At 42.0% G+C, this 19,401-nt stretch overlaps 1 protein-coding gene across 1 annotated transcript in view; it reads left to right on the top strand.

The window, feature by feature from the left end:
* Window positions 1-19,401, top strand: part of LOC146663636 (rho-related GTP-binding protein RhoN-like) — a 35,895-nt gene that overhangs the window by 6,534 nt on the left and 9,960 nt on the right. The window contains exon 3 of the mRNA XM_085416490.1: window positions 18,998-19,107. Coding sequence (XP_085272616.1) covers window positions 18,998-19,107 — 110 coding nt within the window. The remainder of the gene's footprint in view (window positions 1-18,997; window positions 19,108-19,401) is intronic.

Here is a 19,401-nt window from a genome sequence, read left to right as displayed (position 1 = left end):
TCCTTCAGGCTGAGCTTTGTTTGTTTTTTAAAGAAAAGTAGCAGATTGTTGATTTGACCACTCCTGATATTTTTGCTGTTTCTCTGACAGGTTTTATACTGTGTACATATATACAGTATTTTTTAGCCTGAAACCATGAAACTTGTAGCTGCTTTGGAATACAAATGTCCTACTGTAAAACCCAGACAAAGGTTTTTACAGGGATGAGGAAGTAAAAGAGCAAGAAAACAAAAAACCAAAAAATCCTGTAGAGCCAAGGATGGCTTGCCAACAATGAGCTCAGGAATGTCTTCAGTTTGGATGTTGGATACTGTTGTGAATTCCGGCAACAACTTGCACTGCACTGGTGCTAGGCTTGGTTCTGCCTTTCAGACAGGGAATGATCTCAAATGTGCTTATGGAACATTGTATTCATTTACAATAAGAGTCAAACCTCTCACAGCATATGCACATTTGCACTTACTGCAAATGTGCAGACTTGGCAGCTGTCTGCAACTGAAACAAAGAAGGCTGAAGTGACATGGTATGGATTTTTTGCGAGATGGTGGAAGAAGATTGTCATGGAAAAATGGGCAAAGGTGAAGCAGAGGCAAATTGGAGCTGCGAAATAAATAGTGCTCGACTGAGTGAGATAACGACCCCTCCTATTAACGAAGTCTGTTATGAACAACAGCTTAATTATATTGGATGCATTGGAAGATGTGAACTGCTTAAACAAAATCAAACTAGCATCACAAGCGGCGTGGAAGATGTTTGAAAGTCTGCTGTGTGTAGACGTCCAACAGATCAATCAGATTTTGCACTGCTGTTGAACACAATGTCCACACAGAAGTATCCCATAAGTGACTGAAATCATGGAAAATCAGTGATGATGGTCTCCTCGATTTGCATTGGACCTTGTATTGAAAATTCCAGTGAACAGCGTACAAAAGCAAAAATAACCATAGATATTTTATTTGCTTAATATGCCATGGAATAACAAGGGAGCAGGTCTCACCTGACCATGAAACTGCTTGTCAGTTCATTACCTTTGAGCCTCTGAACATAAAAATGGCTGTAATCCCTAAACAGATATCACAATATTTTTTTTAAACAGCTTGAACTGAAGCTAAAAGTCTGTACTTCAGTCGTGACTGATTGCTTTGAAACCCACTGTAATGGTGCGCAGAGGCAAAATGACAAAAAGTGCATCATTGCCTAAAATAATTGTGGACCTAACCGTATGTGGGAGCTAATTAAATGTTTTCCACTGGCTCCCAGTGTGATTTTATTTTGCTGCACTGATTGTCCTGTGTGGCTTTGTTCAAGTCAAACATTTTTCTAACTTGAGCCGAAAGGAATTCAGATTTCACGAGCATCTGTTTTACTCAGTTATCAACCGATCTTTGAGTGCGAGGCTTAAAAAGGTCATAAATCAGATTAATACATAGACTCCAGGGATGGCATTTACATTCTTAGCTAATTGTATGGTATTAATTATGAATATGCCCTAAAATGACTTTTCCCTGGATACTTAGGTACAAATAAATCATGGTTTTATTATATTAAACTTCACATTAAATAGAACTTTGTCCTGGTTCACCTTCTAACATTATTATTTCTTAACTATTGTATTTGGGAAAGTATATTACAAAAAGCTAACATAACTACATATATATATAATATGTAATATAATATATTATATTACATATTATATGTGTATATATATATATATATATATATATATATATATATATATATATATATATATATATATATATATACACACAGTGGGGCAAAAAAGTATTTAGTCAGCCACCGATTGTGCAAGTTCCCCCACCTAAAATGATGACAGAGGTCAGTAATTTGCACCAGAGGTACACTTCAACTGTGAGAGACAGAATGTGAAAGAAAAATCCATGAATTCACATGGTAGGATTTGTTTTTTGTTTTTTTTTTTTTTTTTCTAAATGACATCAGAAACAGCAGTATGCGACATTACGTGATGGCAGAGCTTCAGTTCATCCTTTGTCATTTTTTTTTTTTTTTTTTTTTTTTTTTTTAATAAATAGGACAGGGGGAATGAATGAGAGAGAGAGGGGGAGAGAAAGAAAGAAAACCAAAGGGGAGAAGAGACGGTGAGAAGGGGGGGGAAGAGAGACAAAAAAAAAAAAAAACTCCTGGGTCACCTGTATGGAGAAAAAACAAACAAACAAACGAACAAACAAACAGAGGAGACAGCAAACAACAAAGAGCAACATAATAATAGAGAAAACAAAGCACCATCACAATAAACTAGCTAGTCATAGATATCAGTATTTACTAAGTAATAAACAATATTGTGCAGCACGCAAGATAGACAGCGCACAGTGTGCTTTGAGGCAGCAGCCAAGAAAGCTTTAGTCCGCGTCTGTGAATACCCATGTGTGCATACCTGTGTGGATCAGCATGCTTGCATTCCAAAGGTTTCTCCATGTAATGATCTGCTAGGGAGTGTGGGGGGGCCTCAGCCCCGTCCTCCAGGGTGTGAAGCGGGTATGGAGGAGATCAAAACTCCAGACATCCAGAGGCCCCCAGAACACAAAAGACCATGGAAGACCAACAGAGGGGCAGCCGCGCCACTGTTCCAGTAAGAGCTGATGAGAGTCCCAGATGAGGGCTCACTCAGCAGCCGCGGAGCAGAAGCCAGGGGGGGTTGCAGTGACGCGCCCGTGAGCTCCGCCGGCCCCCAGCTGCGCCTGAGTGACCGAGCCCTAGGCCGAGAGGCCGGGGGCACCCCACCTCCAAAGGGGGCCCGAGCGAGCCCCAGGCCCCAGGCCCCGACAAGCGGCCGCCAAGGAGTGAGCCGGTGTGTACCCGGACGCCCACCCCCAGACACAAAGAACCACCAACACACCGACACCTGAGGGAGTCCGCCACCGGCAGGGGAAGTGGTGGTGGGTGGAGATAGGCCTCCAAACCTTGGAGGGCCTGAGGTGTCCCCAGAGAGGTGGCGTCTGATACCCAACCTGACATATAGACACAGACATACAGGCACACACAGACACAAACATCCATTCCCACCCTCATGCTCTCATATGCACTCACTCCACACTCAACCAACGTGGAGACAGACATAAAGAGACGCTGTACACACAATCACACTCCCCAAGCGTACTCTACAATCCGGGTCTAGGTACCCTTGCCCCTGGAGGGGGGAATTGCACCCAGACCCAGGTGGTGTTACCCTTTTCCCTGCGGTGGGGAGAGGCAGACCACCCCGACTCCGCAGCAGCAGGGAGGCCCCACACCCCAGACCGCAGTCGGACGGCCAACTCCTCCTACTAGCCCTCCCGCTCCAGCAGGCCGCAGAGAATGGGGGTGGGAGAAGACTCCAAACCTCCCTCCACCCGCTCATTGTAGTGTTGATGCATATGTGTTCTAAGGTGCAATTAAAACCCAGGAGGGCATGGAGCTACCTGCCAAGGAGCAGCAGGTAAGCGCATAGTCCCTCCTGCTAACCCTCAATGACTAAGTGTATTTAAAATTGAGAGGTGGGCAACGACGTCAGGGGTGAGGTATACACCCTGATGGTGATTTGGACTCCGTGATTGTGCCCACCCCCAAGATCCTATATGTATGTGTAATGAGAGTGTGAATAATGTGAATGTCTAAGATGTGGGATAAAATTGAGGCAGAGGCAGCCAGAAGGGGACGGGGGGGGGGGGTAGCCTCCTCTGCACCCTGGTGACATACCCCCACTCCAAGGCCCTGCATGTGTGGGTGGTTGTGGAGGAGCGGGAAGAGGGAGGCAGCTGGAGATGGGGAGGGAAGGAAGGGAGGGGCAGGTAACCCCTCCCTGGGGCCAGCTCCCCCGCTGACCCCAGTAGGCACTCCCACCCTCCGCGACCCGCCAGGGAAGGGGGGCCCAGGCCCATCAGACCGGGGCCCAGTGCAGTAGCGCCCCCCGGCTCCACAGAGCCCTGGACAGTCCACCCAACCCCACCACAGAGAAAACTGCACCCACCCCACCAACCACACATCTTCCAGACTACATAAGACGGTAAACGCCCAGGCTGAGATCTTCCTCCACCTCTCCTGTATCTCCCCCTCCTGCAGAGAGTTCCTGAGAGAAGAAAGCTCCTGCCAGATGTGACCATCCCCCCCACCAGTTGAAGAGCCCCCCAGGCGGCTCGATGCACCGGCGGCACCCTGCTCCAGGGCCGGGCCCCCATGCACCCACCCGCCCACAACCCCGGCAACACACCAACCAGGACCCGAGCCCCCGAGGCCCGGCCCGGGCCCCCGCCCAGAGACGGAGCACCCCCAGAACCTCACGCCCATCCCGGACCCACCCAGGGGCAGCCAGGTTGCCAGGTCAGTAACCCACGTCCGTCAGCACAGACCCTCCCCTAGCCCCGCTGCACGCAGCCGCGAGGAAACAGTCACCTGAGAGCCAACAGAGCCCTCAACCGGACGTGACCGCTACCCCGGGTTGAGCCCCCCAAGGAAGATGCCTCCGGGGAACCCCCCGACGCCCTAAGCCTGTCCCTACCCCCTCACCAATCACAACAGTGAAGGCGGGACATGGTAGGATTTGTAAAGAATTTATTCGTAAATCAGGGTGGAAAATAAGTATTTGGTCAATAACAAAAATACAACTCAATACTTTGTAACATAACCTTTGTTGGCAATAACAGAGGTCAAACGTTTACTATAGGTCTTTACCAGGTTTGCACACACAGTAGCTGGTATTTTGGCCCATTCCTCCATGCAGATCTTCTCGAGAGCAGTGATGTTTTGGGGCTGTCGCCGAGCAACACGGACTTTCAACTCCCGCCACAGATTTTCTATGGGGTTGAGGTCTGGAGACTGGCTAGGCCACTCCAGGACTTTCAAATGCTTATATATATATAATATATATATATTATATAATATATATATATTATATAATATATATAATATATATATATTATATAATATATATTAACTATATAGTAGCTGAATTCTGACCTTATTCCCCCACTGGGGCTAGATGACACTGAAATGACTCAACTCTGCATGATGCACCTGCCACAACAACAAAGGTGTTCAGATCACCTGGGTTTTACAGGTGACTGTGTGAACATGTGAGGTATGAGTTAATAAAACAACCGGCTCAACCTGCATTATCACATCTATAGCAAGTGAACAGTGAAGGAATGCACTGTTCTGAATTCTACTTCAAGTTAGCTTCCTGCTCACTGGAACTTTCCTAACTTCCTCGAGCCGACAGGGACATGCCGCGACATGTTAAAACACACACAGATACTTAAACACACAAGCAGTGAAAATACTGTTTGCCCCGTTGAATCCAACCTTCCAATCTATCCCAGGTCAGCAGAGTCTGTGGCAGAGATTTCCTCAACAATCCATCATTCATTTATGAGCTCTTTTTTATGACCCCAATTACATGTTGGCTCCTTGAAAGCAGCACCCAGATGTGCTTTAAGCGAGCGTCTGGGCAAACGAGTGGCACTGGCTCCATGACAGGACGGAGCGGAGAAAATGGTCTGGTGTGTCGAAGCGTTTCAGAGGCTTTTTGGATAGAAGTGTGGATAGCAGGGAACTGGGTTTGTAGTCCAAGTTCTGTTGTTTTTTTCTTTCCTACTGAACATGTGCAGGGGTGTGTGTGAGTAAGGGTATGAGTAAGTGCTGAAAGAGATTACACAAGTGGGAAAATATATAAATAGGGACAGTGAAGGGATGGAGGAATGTAGAGTCCTGGTGGAGTGCTAAGTGCTTGGAGTCGTGGATGGGAGACGGTATATGCTGAGTGTCAGTAGGGTTTCATGGTGCGAGCTTGTGCTCCAGCCAGCCGGGTCTCATTCTCCTCTGCTCATGCAGTCCATTAGAAGACCAAGGGTGCATTTAAAATGAGTGGCCTAGATGCGTCTCTACTCCATTCCCCCGGGACACGGAGTCTGTTTCTCAGCTAGTACCTGTAGTGTGTAACTCAGCAGTCTGTCTAAGACTTTTGAATGAACTTGAGCACAGCGAACATCATCATTCATTTAAAACATCAGGTAAAACAACATGACATTTACCACCCAGCACAATGCGCAGACTTACGGAGACATTTTTCACGCACTAACGCATATGGCAGGTGGCATATAGAGTATACTGCATGCCTGTTACAGCAGCTCTTCTCATTTTTAATTATATGCCTTTATTCCTCTGCCAGCAATTTGTGCTTAAAATGGGAAATTAAGCAGTGCAGATGTACTTTCTAATAATTGGTTGTCATCTCTTTTTTCTTATTTCTTTTTAAACCTTCTCCATGACTCCTCTGCCAAAACAGGAACTGAGGCAGAGGTTTGTTTGTCTGTGTTAGTGAAACTGTGCAAAAACTACCAATCTTTATATCATGATATTTGTTGGAGAGCTGAGAAAAGGAAGAAGCCTTTCATTTTTTTTCCGTCTTTGGTTCACCTTTGATAAAATTGCACAAGGCGTTGGTGGAAGACAATTACATTTTTTTGTAGAGCAGAAGCTGCTTAGTTATATATTCTCTCAGTATTTCATTTTTATGAATAATCTATGAAGGGACTGTTTGTTTCTTTTTGTTTTTCATGATGCATTTTCATTTTTGTTTACAGTTCATTATTTTTGCTTATCACGGGTCTGGAAGCTAACAGGTGTTAGCCTGTGTCGTTGATATAAATGTAGTGAAGTACTGCTGGTCACTTCAATACATGAGTTGCATAAGTTTTAGCTAATGTAATTACCATGGCAACATCATGGCAATGTCATGGCAACTGGGTATATCACTCATGTAGCACGTTGTCTGACAGTGTGTTTAAAATATTTACTTTTAACCTGATATAACACATTCCAGCAGCACAGGAAAAAGAAAGGCAGAATTTACTGGTTAATCCAGATAAGTAGAATGATAATAAAAGGTCAGAGTACAATAAAAGTCCTTGGAACTGGTTAAATGTGCTCCAACATAGCAAAAAGTTAAACCATGAGAAGAAAATTACCTGTGACTGTAGCTCTACTGCTAACTTCCTTTAGCATTTATTTAATCTTTCGTATTCTCTGTTATATTCTGGTTCCTTTTCTTGATTTCGTAATGTTTAGTTATTATCTTTTGTGATCCCTTTGTTCCCCCAGTCAGACCCCAGTATCTGTCTGGTCTTTGTGTAGCTTCTGTCTCGTATCTAGTCACAGGCTTAGTATTGGTTATGTTTCCTGTTTTATTGTGATAGCGTGTTGTCTAGTGTTCCCTTATTATTAATGATTTGCTCCTACTTTGTTTCCCATGTGTCTCCACTTCCCCTAACCACCCGTGTGTGTGTGTGTGTGTGTGTGTGTGTGTGTGTGTGTGTGTGTGTGTGTGTGTGTGTGTGTGTGTGTGTGTGTGTGTGTGTAATGTCTCAGTTTCCTCTTGTCCTTTGTCAGAGTGTACTGTTCAATTTCTCGGTGTTGGTCTGGTTCCTGATCTTTGGCTCCTAGAATCTCAGTTTCTTTACGAGTTTATAGTTTACAGTTTTCCCTTAAGTTCTGCGTTTGAATCATGTAGTTAAATATATCAGCTCAATAAAGGGCTCGCCTTTACTTAAACCTCCACCTGCCTCTGTGTCTGCATCTTGGATCCTTCTGTACTCACTGAAAAGATTTTATTACACACTTTGTTTAGACACACAGGCCACTCAAGGGGTATATCCACTTAAGACCCTCTCCATCCCTTATCTATAATGCACGATGCAGCTTTGACCACTCACTTCAACCCCCCAACACCTGCCATTACTCCTACAGCAGGAGGTGGTGGATGGTTTTGACCTTGTTTCTACTGCATGTGATTCACCATAATTAAAGTACAAGCATGAGTGAACCTGGTTTTCTGTTTTCTGTATTCACGTTAAAGTAAAGTAAAATCCCTGAAATACAAAGTAATTAAGTGAATGCGTGCACACAAAAGACAGGGATGAACCAATAATGAGAACGATGGACCAGTTGATGGAGATGCGCCACAGAAAAATGAAATGAACTGTTAATTTAAAACACACATAATCTACACAGAGGGACGGTGTCAGGGTAGGAATAGTGATCCTGAAAATGTTGATGGTTCAGCTTTCTCTTACTGAGCTCAGGTTTGCATTCACACTGTGTCCCTCAGATTAGAAGGGGCTTGCTGTTTCAGCTACTTTTCATTGCTTCTAACAAATACACTCTTGGCCCAACTATTGCAAATTGGTGCTCCTGATTGGACAATTAAGTTCATGACAATCTTTATAGTGGAAATTGTGCCGAGCTGCAACCAACAATTAGGCACACACACTCGGTTCATTCTCAGTAGATCACATCAGAAGACATCAGAAGACTATGAATGTACCAATTCATGTACCAAATTTACCTTTAATTGTTATTAGTTATAACATAAGATTTACATTTGAAAAGATTTACTTTGTTTGACCCAAATAATCATTCAGAAATGATCAAAATCATTTTCTGTCGGTTGATTAAATGTTTGGTTGTCGTACCTCCAACTTCTTAAATGTCATGGCGCATTAAAAATAATTACCGACAAGCACAAAATGTGTAGTCGTGTAAACGCTGCGTTTAGTTACCACTCGATGACATTTCAGCTCTGCACAGAAGAAAACTGTGATTCTGTTTCTTAATTAACTCAAATTTAGGCAAAACACTTTAAGAGCTTAAGAGCTTACTAGATCATGCAAATTTGTGATATTTAAACTACATTCAAAAGGTCAGGTCCAGACAAGTGGTGAACAACGAATGTTTTTATACTTTAAGTTTAAATGTAGAATGCGGTGCATGGAGTCACATACAGTTGGGCTGGTTGAGGCCCAGATGCCAGTCTGTTCCCTCTGTCATTAATTTAAAAGACTCCTGCTGGATTACTGCTGATTTCAGGCAAAGTATGCTCAGTGGCAGCGCTCTCCCTCTATGCCTGTTGAGTTAGAAAAATAACATCATATACAGTTTTTCAGCGAAATCCAGCCAGGTTACAGCTGCTACTTGGCAACACTCTAAATGAAAAACTTTAGCTAGGCTTGGGTATAAACAGAGACAGTGTAATCTTGTTCCTGATGGCTCATAATTTGAAGAGTTTCCAATAAAGAGCTGGTCCCACTTCAGCGTTCAGCAAAATAACAGACAGATCACATACTCCAGCATGAGTGTGGTAAAGAAAATCCAAATCTGTTGTCACATTGCTGACAACCACATTGTGCAAAATGTGTCTGTCTGTGCCTGCGACTGCCAGGACCAGCTTCACTCAGTCCTCCACGCTGCTTTTCAGGCTATTATTGTTCAGTATTCAAGCAGAGAGGTATGCATAACAACAAGCACGGTGTGCTCTGGTTACATGAATCTCTGATTCATGTACACCTAAAATGGATTATTCTCAGTACAGAAGAGAACGGCTTACCTGAGGAGCAGTCCTAGCCTTCTCCTCGTTTTTTCCTATCAAAATAAGAGTTCCAGTTATCATAAATGTGGTGCGTGACGAGGTCATGGCATTAATTGATTTATATCAGCTATTAAGAATAAATAGAAAACTTCTGTAACATGAATTTTTTTATTATCTAATGGCAGCCGTCAGTGGATGGATTTACACTTGTCATGGTTCAGCTACCATCATCCTGACCATATATGACCATCTGTTATGGCGTGAGCAAAGTTCCATACAAAGGTCGTATGATGACCTCTGTGCTGTCTCCATGGCAACTGAGAAAATTCCATCTGTTTATAAACGGTACTTGACTTTGACCCAATGGGTCAGGGGATGTGCGACCGAGTATGATGTAATTAGACTTTTTCAGGTGCTTCACTTCCCAAACACAGACAAGCACAGAGTCCAAGGGGTTAGAAGACTGATATGATATATCATCACTTAACAAGTTCATAATATTTGATTGATGGAGCATAGGCCTTTCCCTCAATCCCTTATATGATGAATTTATAACACAAGCTTTAATGGCTCAGTTACATTAGGAATAAAAAGAGACACAATCTGCTGGAGAATAGCTCTTTCAGTCACTTTTGATTGCAAGATAGTTACACAGGTCTCCTGATTGGGTAGCAACCTGTCCCCAAACAGTTGCAGTTTAACTCAGACTGACTGAAGTGATTGACGAATGTAAAGGTTTGCAAATAATCACCATCTCATTGATAAATGCATACAAGTCTGTCAGTCTGCGCTGATGAGCGCACAGGCAACACATCTGCAAAGGGGAGTCAACTGGTTGCCACCTGTTATATTCTGGTTTTATTCCTACGCAAAAGCAAGATTGCTGAGAGCCTTTGCAGTTTTGCAGTAAAATTGCAATCCTGCAGTAACTACGTCAGTATTTTTAGAGCAGTTTCTGACTTTCTGTTTCAGCTCTCTCAGGACTTTAAATGTAAGTAGTTAAATTGTGAATGTGAATTTCTGTGCATGCAAACGGCAACAGATTTGGAGTTTTCACCATTTAGCAGTGAATCGCCATATTATCACAAACAGATTGCAAGTAATTTTCACCTTGACCCTGTTGAAATGCAAACTGATACAGTGAAATCCGTCTTATTGCTGTTTTATCGTCGTCTTGATGCCCCGTGGTTCCCGTCTTCAAAGCAACCAGTTCAAAGGCAACGAGATCACGGTTCCATTTGCCGCAGTCGCAATAATTTTGTTAGTGCTGCAGTCTCCAACCGCTGTTTTCCTTAGTGTGACTTTAGCACAAGAATATTGTTATCTCCAAGTCTAGATAACCCTGATGACATCATTAGGTTGCTCGGAGATGATGTTAGACATCAAGCATTTGTTTTGATTTTGGCTTTGTTTGCTCCACTGCCCTTAGATTAGAAACATTAAAACGCTCTAATGTGTCTAGAAAACTTTGTAGCTCAATAGCTTTGCAACTCGCTTTGTTTAAGTGGCAGACAAAGAGATAACAGAGGAAAATGAATAAAACTTTTATGTTAAAATGATGATGCTTTAGCTTTTTACAGAGCAGCAGACAAAGCAGCAGACTGTCTGCTCTGCACGGTGTCTCAGAGTGTTTACGAATGTACGCCGAGTGATCAGCCTCGTGGAGCATGCATACAGAGTGGACTCTATCGCTGCCTGGTGCTCAACCGAACTTACAGGCTGATTCCATATTGTCTGCATATTTCACACAGCATGAGTACGTAGCACTAATGCTCAGCCACTGCAGGGGGCATTATTTATATGTTCGAGGCGTAGCAGATGAATGCATTAATCAATAGCATTCATTTCTTGTGCTGTTGTGGATGTATTTCAGGAATGAAAACCCAAACTATTTCTTCAGAAGGGCATGACTAGGACAAACAGGATTTTAATATTAATGAACATTTCTGCGCTGTGATGAAAGTTGGCAGGAAAAAGCGCCATAAGAGGGGATTAATAATGATTTTCTGTGCTAACATCTCAAAAGGTGTGTGTGTATGTGAGTCTGTTTCTTCAGAATCATGCAGCTATGCATACAAAAGGCTACGACAAGTCTGATTGTCTCTTATCAGCAGCTTTACAGCTTTGAGCTTGACTAACCCGAGACATTACCCAAAATACAGCACAGGAGGTTTAATAATGAGTTTTTACAAGTTCAGACAAAATATAAAAAAGAGATATCTCTGGAGCACATATATAAAAAATCACTAACAAGATTTGGCATATTAAACATAAAATAGATAATATTCCTTCCTTATTTTCTAAATTAAGAAACCTGCCCATCGGGGATCGTTTAAGGCTGCTCCTCAAGGAATTCTGCTTCATAAAAAGTGAACTTCTCTAAAACGTGCAGGTGGCTGATGAATTAAACAAAAAACAAACAAACACAATAATTAAAAAAGATTACGAGGCTACAGATTCTTAAACTGGACTGATCAAATATCAGGGAGGATTTTACCGATAAGGCCATTCAGAGGATGGGGCGCTGCACTGGAACTGTTGGCGAGAAACATTTTCGGTGAGGTAAAGATTTTCTTTTCTACCATTTTTCTTAAGAGCAGCACACTGGCACCATGCGTATGACAAACGTTCTTGTTTACTACGCGCTTCCCTCATCAGTTTACAGCGATGTGAAACAATTAGTCAGGAAGAAGTGTTGAAATGATGGAAAAGCTTTTTCCACCAAAACTCTTCTCCTTGCAGCTTTTGTAGTGTGAGCTGTTTTTTTTTTTTTCTTTATTGATTTACACTCAACAGCCACTTTATTAGGTACACTTTACTAGTACTGGGCTGGACTCTGCTTTTGCCTTTAGAACTGACTTAATTCTTCAATCGACAACGTGGAAACATTCCTCTGAGATTTTGGCCTGTTTTCACTCGACAGCATCGCTCAGCTGCTGCAGATTTGGTGGCTGCACCTCTGAATTCAGCTCTTGTTTGAGAGGTTTTGACATGGAGCATCCCCCTATACATCCCCCATCTACACCACCACCACTAGCATGAGGCAGTGGTGCAAGGCAGGATGGATCCATGCTTTCATGTGCTTTACATCAAATTCTAATCCTACCATTCAAATGAGACCAGGCAATGTTTTTTGAATCTTCTGTAGTCCAATTTTGGTGAGCCCATGTGAACTGTATGATGCTGTGTCCCATCTGTTTCAAGGTTTATTTGTTACGCGTTCAGAGATGCTCTTCTGCAAACTTTTTGGTTGTAACAAGTGGTTATTGTAGTTCTAGTTGCTTTCCTATCAGCTCAAAGCAGCCTCGGCAGTCTTCTCCAACCTCTGGCATCAATCTGTATTCTTTGTAAACCCTTAGTGTGAGAAAACTGTAGCAGATCAGCAGTTTCTGAAACAATCAGACCAGACCGCGTGGGCTTCTGATGCTGGGTTTGAACTTCAGCAGGTTCTCTTGATCATGTATATGATTAGCTGGCTAATTATTTGCAGGTGTAACTAATCAGTTGGCTGGTGAGTGTGTCCTGTATGGGGTTGAACTGGATCAGAAGACATTAGTGATTAGTTATTTTAATATGTCACTTTCAGTTCTTCAAAATTGGAAAAACATATATGCAGCTGTAGCCCTACATCACCTTCCCAGGTCTGCCTCCTGTACCTTGAGGATATTTCCTGACAGTGTCATCTGCATCTCGTTGGAGTTCTCATTATCAATTAATAGCCAACGTTTTGATATTTATTAAACATCCAGATGTGATGCAAATAAAGAATCGTGTTTTAAATAGTCTCACAGCTCTGTGTAGTGACCACTTGACCCTATGGCAGCTTGTGTGCACTCAGATTTTTCAAAGCGTTTTGTAGAGTTTGACTGAGAATCCTTCCTAAAATGTAAAATTCAAGCAGCATCAGAAGATTTTTTAGAAGGACAAACATCTCGAAACAGAGAGAACAGCCAAAGGTGGAACACAAGTGGATTACATAAAATTACACGAGTGCTTGGAGAGTAAATGCGTATGAGTTACAAACAAAGAGGAAAAAAGGAAATGCAGATTTTTGTAAGCACCAAACATCAAAGCATGAAAACCTCATGTGGAGTCACAGCATGGTGCTGCTGTTTCCCAGACTGCTTTGCATCACTGTACCAAACATTATACATCAGCCACACATCTGAAACATACTGACATTTATTTTCTGTAGATTGTTTACATCCCAGAGTTTTCCATTTGTGGAAAGTGCATCTGGTAGTACATTTCGGGTCCAAGCTACATCTGCAAACTCTACTTAGCTGTAAATGCAATTAAACATCCAAATCTTGTTCTGCATGATGGCTGAAGCCCGTGTACTCTGAATGCTCTAAATGACACTAACGTCGTTTCTTTGAGATTGCTAAATTCATGCAGTACCCCTGAGGCGTCGCATGTGTCTTTTATGAGTTTGATCAGAGGGTTTTACTCAGAGACAGATGGACTGATCTTGCTACAACAGCAGGAAACTCCCCATGAGGGGCATCATACTACAAGTCCCAGAGAGCGTCAGAAAAGCTCAGATCAATACACATTAGCCTCTGCTCGAGTGCTGAACATGGATTAGCTGACTTCATGGAACCTTGAAGCTTCCAGTGTCTGCATGTGTGTCTGTGTGTGTGTGTGTGTGTCAGCATGGACGGGACAGACAGCGCGATCAGCAATCCGCCCAGTGATGTTTAAAAGATCCCAAAGCGCAAGTCCATCTTTTCAGACGAACTGCAAAAGTTGCAACTGCAAAAAAATTTCCCTCAATCTGGTGTAACACTGACAGGTGATATGAATAACACTGATTATCTCTTCATCATGGCGCCTGTTAGTGAGTGGGATATATTAGGGAGCAAGTCAACATTATGTTGTTGGAGTTGATGTGTTGGAAGCCTGTAAAATGTGCAAGTGGAAGGATTTGTGCAGGTCTGAGAAAGACCAGATTGTGATGGTTAGACAAGTGGGTCAGACCATCTCCAACAAAGGAAAGAACAGTAAGGGAACTAGCATCAGGGCGTTCCGATCCAAAAAGTTCATGCTCGTTCTGATAAAAAGGTGTCAGAATACAGAGTCTATTGCAGTTTGTTGCACATGGGGCTGCATAGCTGCAGACCAGACATAGGTGCCCATGCTGATCCCTGTCCACTGCAGAAAGTGCCAACAGTGGACACGTGAGCATCGGAACTGCACAACGGAGCAATGGAAAAAGGTCGGGAAATGGTGGCCTGGTGTGATGAGTCTTGTTTTCTTTTACACATGGATGGCCGGGTGCATGTCAGTCGCTTACCTGAGAAACATGGGAAGAAGGCAAGCCAGCGGAGGCAGTCTGATGCTATGCACAATGTTCTGTTTGGAAACCTTAAGTCCTGCCATCCATGTGTACCGCCTACCTAAACATTATTGCAGACATTGGACGTCTCTTCATGGTCACAAAGCAAAAAAGGTTCAGGAATGATTTGAGGCTTCCAAATTTAAACTGCATATAATGTTCAGCCATAATAAATGTCGTCACATTATGTTATTTCATATACAAGAAATAGCCACAAATATCATGCTTTTTGCTGCCTTACCATTAATTTATCCTACTGCTATGGATTGAAAGGATTTTAATGATGCCAGTAGCAATCTTTCTCGATTTGCTTAATAATTCCAATTCAATTTTCTTTCTATGGGAGATTAAAACGTTCACAGATTTTCAGCAACACAACAGTTTTATTATCTCTGAGTCAGAGCGTGGTGTAGAAAACGGAGTAGAGAAGCAAGTTGGATGCGTTTCAGGTTTGCAAAAGGTTAGCGTCTATGAATTTGTTGTAATGGTTTTGCAGCTGTTAAAAAAAATCAGAGCCAGAAAATAATATAAGGATTTGATAAGCCCGGCGGCATGTAATACTTGTGTAGCTGTGTTCAGTTTTGTTGTACAGAGTTGAACTGACAGGATGTGACTCCAGGCGACTGAAATGAAACAGATCATTACACCGACAAAAATGATTTCTGTGAGTTTGAACATTTGTTGGAAATATTTGGCATGATGCGAATGCACAAGCTAATGAAATCTGTAGAACTGGACAAGATGTTTTTAGAAGTTTTAATGCAGAAATGACAGTCCTAATCAAGAATCACAAAGGACTGACTGCTATAACAAGTATGCGATGCAAGGTTATTGCAGTTAATTTAAACTAACTACAAACTAAAACTAGATGTGAAAAGAAATTATTTGGTTTTGTCTGATGAAGGACATGTTTATTGAGGCTCTGGGTATCTACATGGCTGTGATTTAACTGTTTTTAAAATGTTATGTATTTTAATCGTATAATAATAATAATAATAATAATAAAAAACACGTAAACTAATAAAAAATAAACTAAAACAAGAAAATCCACTCTGGGAACCACCTGGAAAAAAAACTGAATCAAAAACAAAAAGTCAAAAGCCAAAATAAAATAAAAATAAAAAACTATATTAGCTCTAATGTGATGCTCACAATTTGCAATGCAGCAGCAAAGTGACCAATAAAAGCAAATTAAAACTACATTAAGCTAAGTTCTGATGAGAAAACTAGACAGAAACAGAAACTTTAACAGGAAACCTCAGAGGCACATGATATACATAAAGAAATACTGATATTACAGTGTTAAAAAACAAATGCCTAGATTATGATTTAAGTAAATAAAACAGTTAAAAGTGTAAAACATAAACCACCACCATTTGAACACATTTCTAAGTACACACTTCCCCCCCCCCCCCCCCCCCTCTAAACTGGCACTTGCTTGTCCAAACTTTGAGAACCCCTGATTCGCAGGAGGATCACTGCATTTTGTTTTATTTTCATTAACATCCCGACTACTTTGGAGTCAGAATTGTACGTCCTTTGGCATTTTGCAAGTCGGCATGAGTCTCAGTGATGGTACCTGAACAAAACACATTACTCTGCATAGTTGTAGCCTATATAGACCTGGTGTAAGAGGAACTGCTTACTGAGCATCTCTGCAAATGACTTCTTTTACAACATCTCATCCTACTGCCCAGAATGAGCGAGCAATATTTCATATAGAAAGTTTGAACTTGCATGCCTGTGTTTTTCTTGCTTCTCTTCACAGTTTTCTCTGTGACCTATATTTCTGCCACTGACACAAACCTAAAGGAGAAAACGGTGTCATAATCAAATAAGAAATATGTAAAAATGCAAAGGACCAACTGCAGAGACAAAGACTCAAACTTTTGCACTTTATGACTGCCATCTGATGCAGCTAAAGAACAGCCATCTCAGCTAGTACGCGTGCGAAGGGAGTCTGAGGAGGTTGTTCGATGGTTTATGGCAACTGTCAGATGCACTTCCATGCTCCCTCTCTTTCTTAAGCCCTGCTTCCATTAATCATCCTCATTTTCTGTGGACGTTAAAGACGTATCCTGCACCTGCAAAATGCTAAAGCACAAAAGGGGAAAGTGGGTGTGTGTGGTATGTGTGAAAGCTGGGGGCAGGAATTAGTCAAAGAGACAGGGGAGAAAATGGTTGTGCCCTTTAGTTTGACATTTTTGACCACAGCAACACACGTGCGCGAACACATTTTTGCTTTGGGGCCAAATTCTGACGGCGCAACACTAATGAGGGTAAATGTGTCTACTTTTTTCCTTTTTTTGCAGTCCTGTGCCTCCAGGTGTGAAGATGCTGTGTAATCAGAATTTGAAATGTCTTAGTTTTATGTTTTATCAACTATTATGATAAGATTTTAATCCTATAATTGAATTACTAAAATCCGTGAGCTAACATGAGGCTGCCCCCGCCCCAAGGATTTATTTCTAACAAGTAAAAGGTTAGATCCATTGTAAAATTGTCAATAAACAACCCACAAACAGAGCACATCTGCTCACCTAAACTTATAATGAGCAACGGTAGGCTACAAATAGTTCAAACAGGGTCCCCAAACTTTTAAAATTCTTCTCACTTTGAGTTTAAGGTATTCTAATAGCACTAAATCAAACAGCACTCACTGCCAGCATTTATTTTCTCAAGACTGGATCGTTGACTCTCTGGCATTAATGAGAAGCAACTTTCCAGTTTCCAGCTGGTTCCGAATTCAGCAGCTCTGCTTCTTACTGGTTTCTGCAGACAGACTTCTTACCTACGCTGGCTTAGCTCCACTGGCTTCCTGTGCATTTCTACAATTGATTTTCAGATTTTAATGATCGCTTTCAAAGCTCGTCTGGATCTGGCCACAAGGTACATAGAAGAACCATTTTTCTAATAAGAGCATGCTCACAGCCTTAGATCATGAAGAGACCTTTGGATCTTCATTTCTAGCATGGTGGTTTACACTTTTGCCTGATAAGCAAAAGATCACCAAAGTTTGACCACTAAAGGACACACAAATCCAGTTGGGGGTAATGTCAGGAATGGCATCAGGTGTTTATTTTAAAAAATATTTTTTTAAAGGGATTCTTTTACCTGTGATGTCTTCTGTCGTCTGGTTATTATCCTTTAGTTGTCTTGCGAGCTGCCTGCTCCAGCCCTCCATATATCTGACTTATTTTTTAATTCCTTTTGTAATATGTGTGTGTTGGGTGGGTAATATTAAATCTTTCACTAATCCACTGCAGTGTGATGTTGTTGCCTGTGATATAGGTAAGAATACAGAACAATGTGAGGCAGGTTGTTAAATGAAATCAACAGTTTTTACCATGTCTAGTGCTTAAAGATCAGTAGCTCAATAGTGAAGTCATGATCATGCACATTGGTGCATCGGTTAGCACTTTGGATTGAGATTTTAAAAAAAATCTTGATAAATGTTTGATTTGATTGGTTGATAGTAGGTTAGTCTTGTTCTACTGACCTTCATAAGTGAAATACATTTCTTTCCCAGGACTGCGTATAGTTGGCTAACAGGCCAATATTTTTCAGTCATTTGAGTACAGAATGAGTCATAACACACGTTTAATTATTCAGGGTAAAAGTTGTAAACTTGTAACATGAATTAAATCCCACAAACTTCATTACTTTTCAATTTAAAAGTTGGGCTTTTTTTAAAAATAACTTCAAACGAGCCAAATTGATTTCTGTGCTTTGGCAGTTGTGTTGCAGAGGATTCGGTCGGGTTCTGTGGGAATTTTCTGTCAATGCATTTTTTTGTTACGTTGCCAAAGCTCTGTGCACGGTGACAAAGGCACCGAGTGCTGAAGACAATGACGGCGAGGGAGACCGTGCCTTTCTGTCTGGATAGGAATGTGTCCCCTTGCCCAGGTCACAACGCTCAGTTCAGTCTGGGCCCCCGACAAAAAAACGCACGCCACTCCATAAAAACATACCAGGTGACGCTTTGTTCGAGTCGTTCATTATATCGCTGTCACACGTCGGTCCCTTTGACTTATTCAAGATGGTCAGAGGCAGACCCGAGGACCCTGTGTTGCGAAAGCAATGAATCACACCCACTTGTAGTCATCTGCAGAGTGGGTAAGCTCATGGTAATTACATTTAATCACAGTGATTACCACTAAATGTGCTCCATAATGACTCTCCTTGTGATGATAAAAAAAAAGTAAACTCTTTGGAAAGTAACTAAATTACATATAATCCATCTGGAAGTGCTGTTCATGTCTGTGTATATTTTCTCCCTGCAGGTTCAGCTTACTATGACAATGTGCGGCCGTTAGCTTATCCTGACTCAGATGCTGTGCTCATCTGTTTTGACATCAGTCGACCGGAGACACTGGACAGCGTACTGAAAAAGGTCAGTGTCACGTTGTTAGATGTGTGAATGTGTCCTCTTTTTTTAATTTTAAGTGCATTTTGTCTCTAATTAGGGCAGTGTAGGTAAAGCAGCCATCTCATTACAATACTCACATTAAATATGCAGGTTGAAGAAGTCATCTCTTCTCTTTATACTGGAAATCGATTCCTCTATAGAGTGACTAGATCTACGTCATCAGAGATATACAGCTTCCAGCTTTCACCATCACGTCTGTGTTCAAGTTAAGGCCACCATGTGTTCGTTCACTGATAACCTGATCCGTCAATCTACGAT

Source organism: Rhamphochromis longiceps, linkage group LG8, assembly GCF_057381845.1.
Source record: "Rhamphochromis longiceps isolate RC_006_pf linkage group LG8, R_longiceps_female_GT1.1, whole genome shotgun sequence".
NCBI classification, from domain to species: domain Eukaryota; kingdom Metazoa; phylum Chordata; class Actinopteri; order Cichliformes; family Cichlidae; genus Rhamphochromis; species Rhamphochromis longiceps.
The sequence above is the reverse complement of the archived record's forward strand: the minus strand, read 5'-3'. Positions and strand labels throughout refer to the sequence as shown.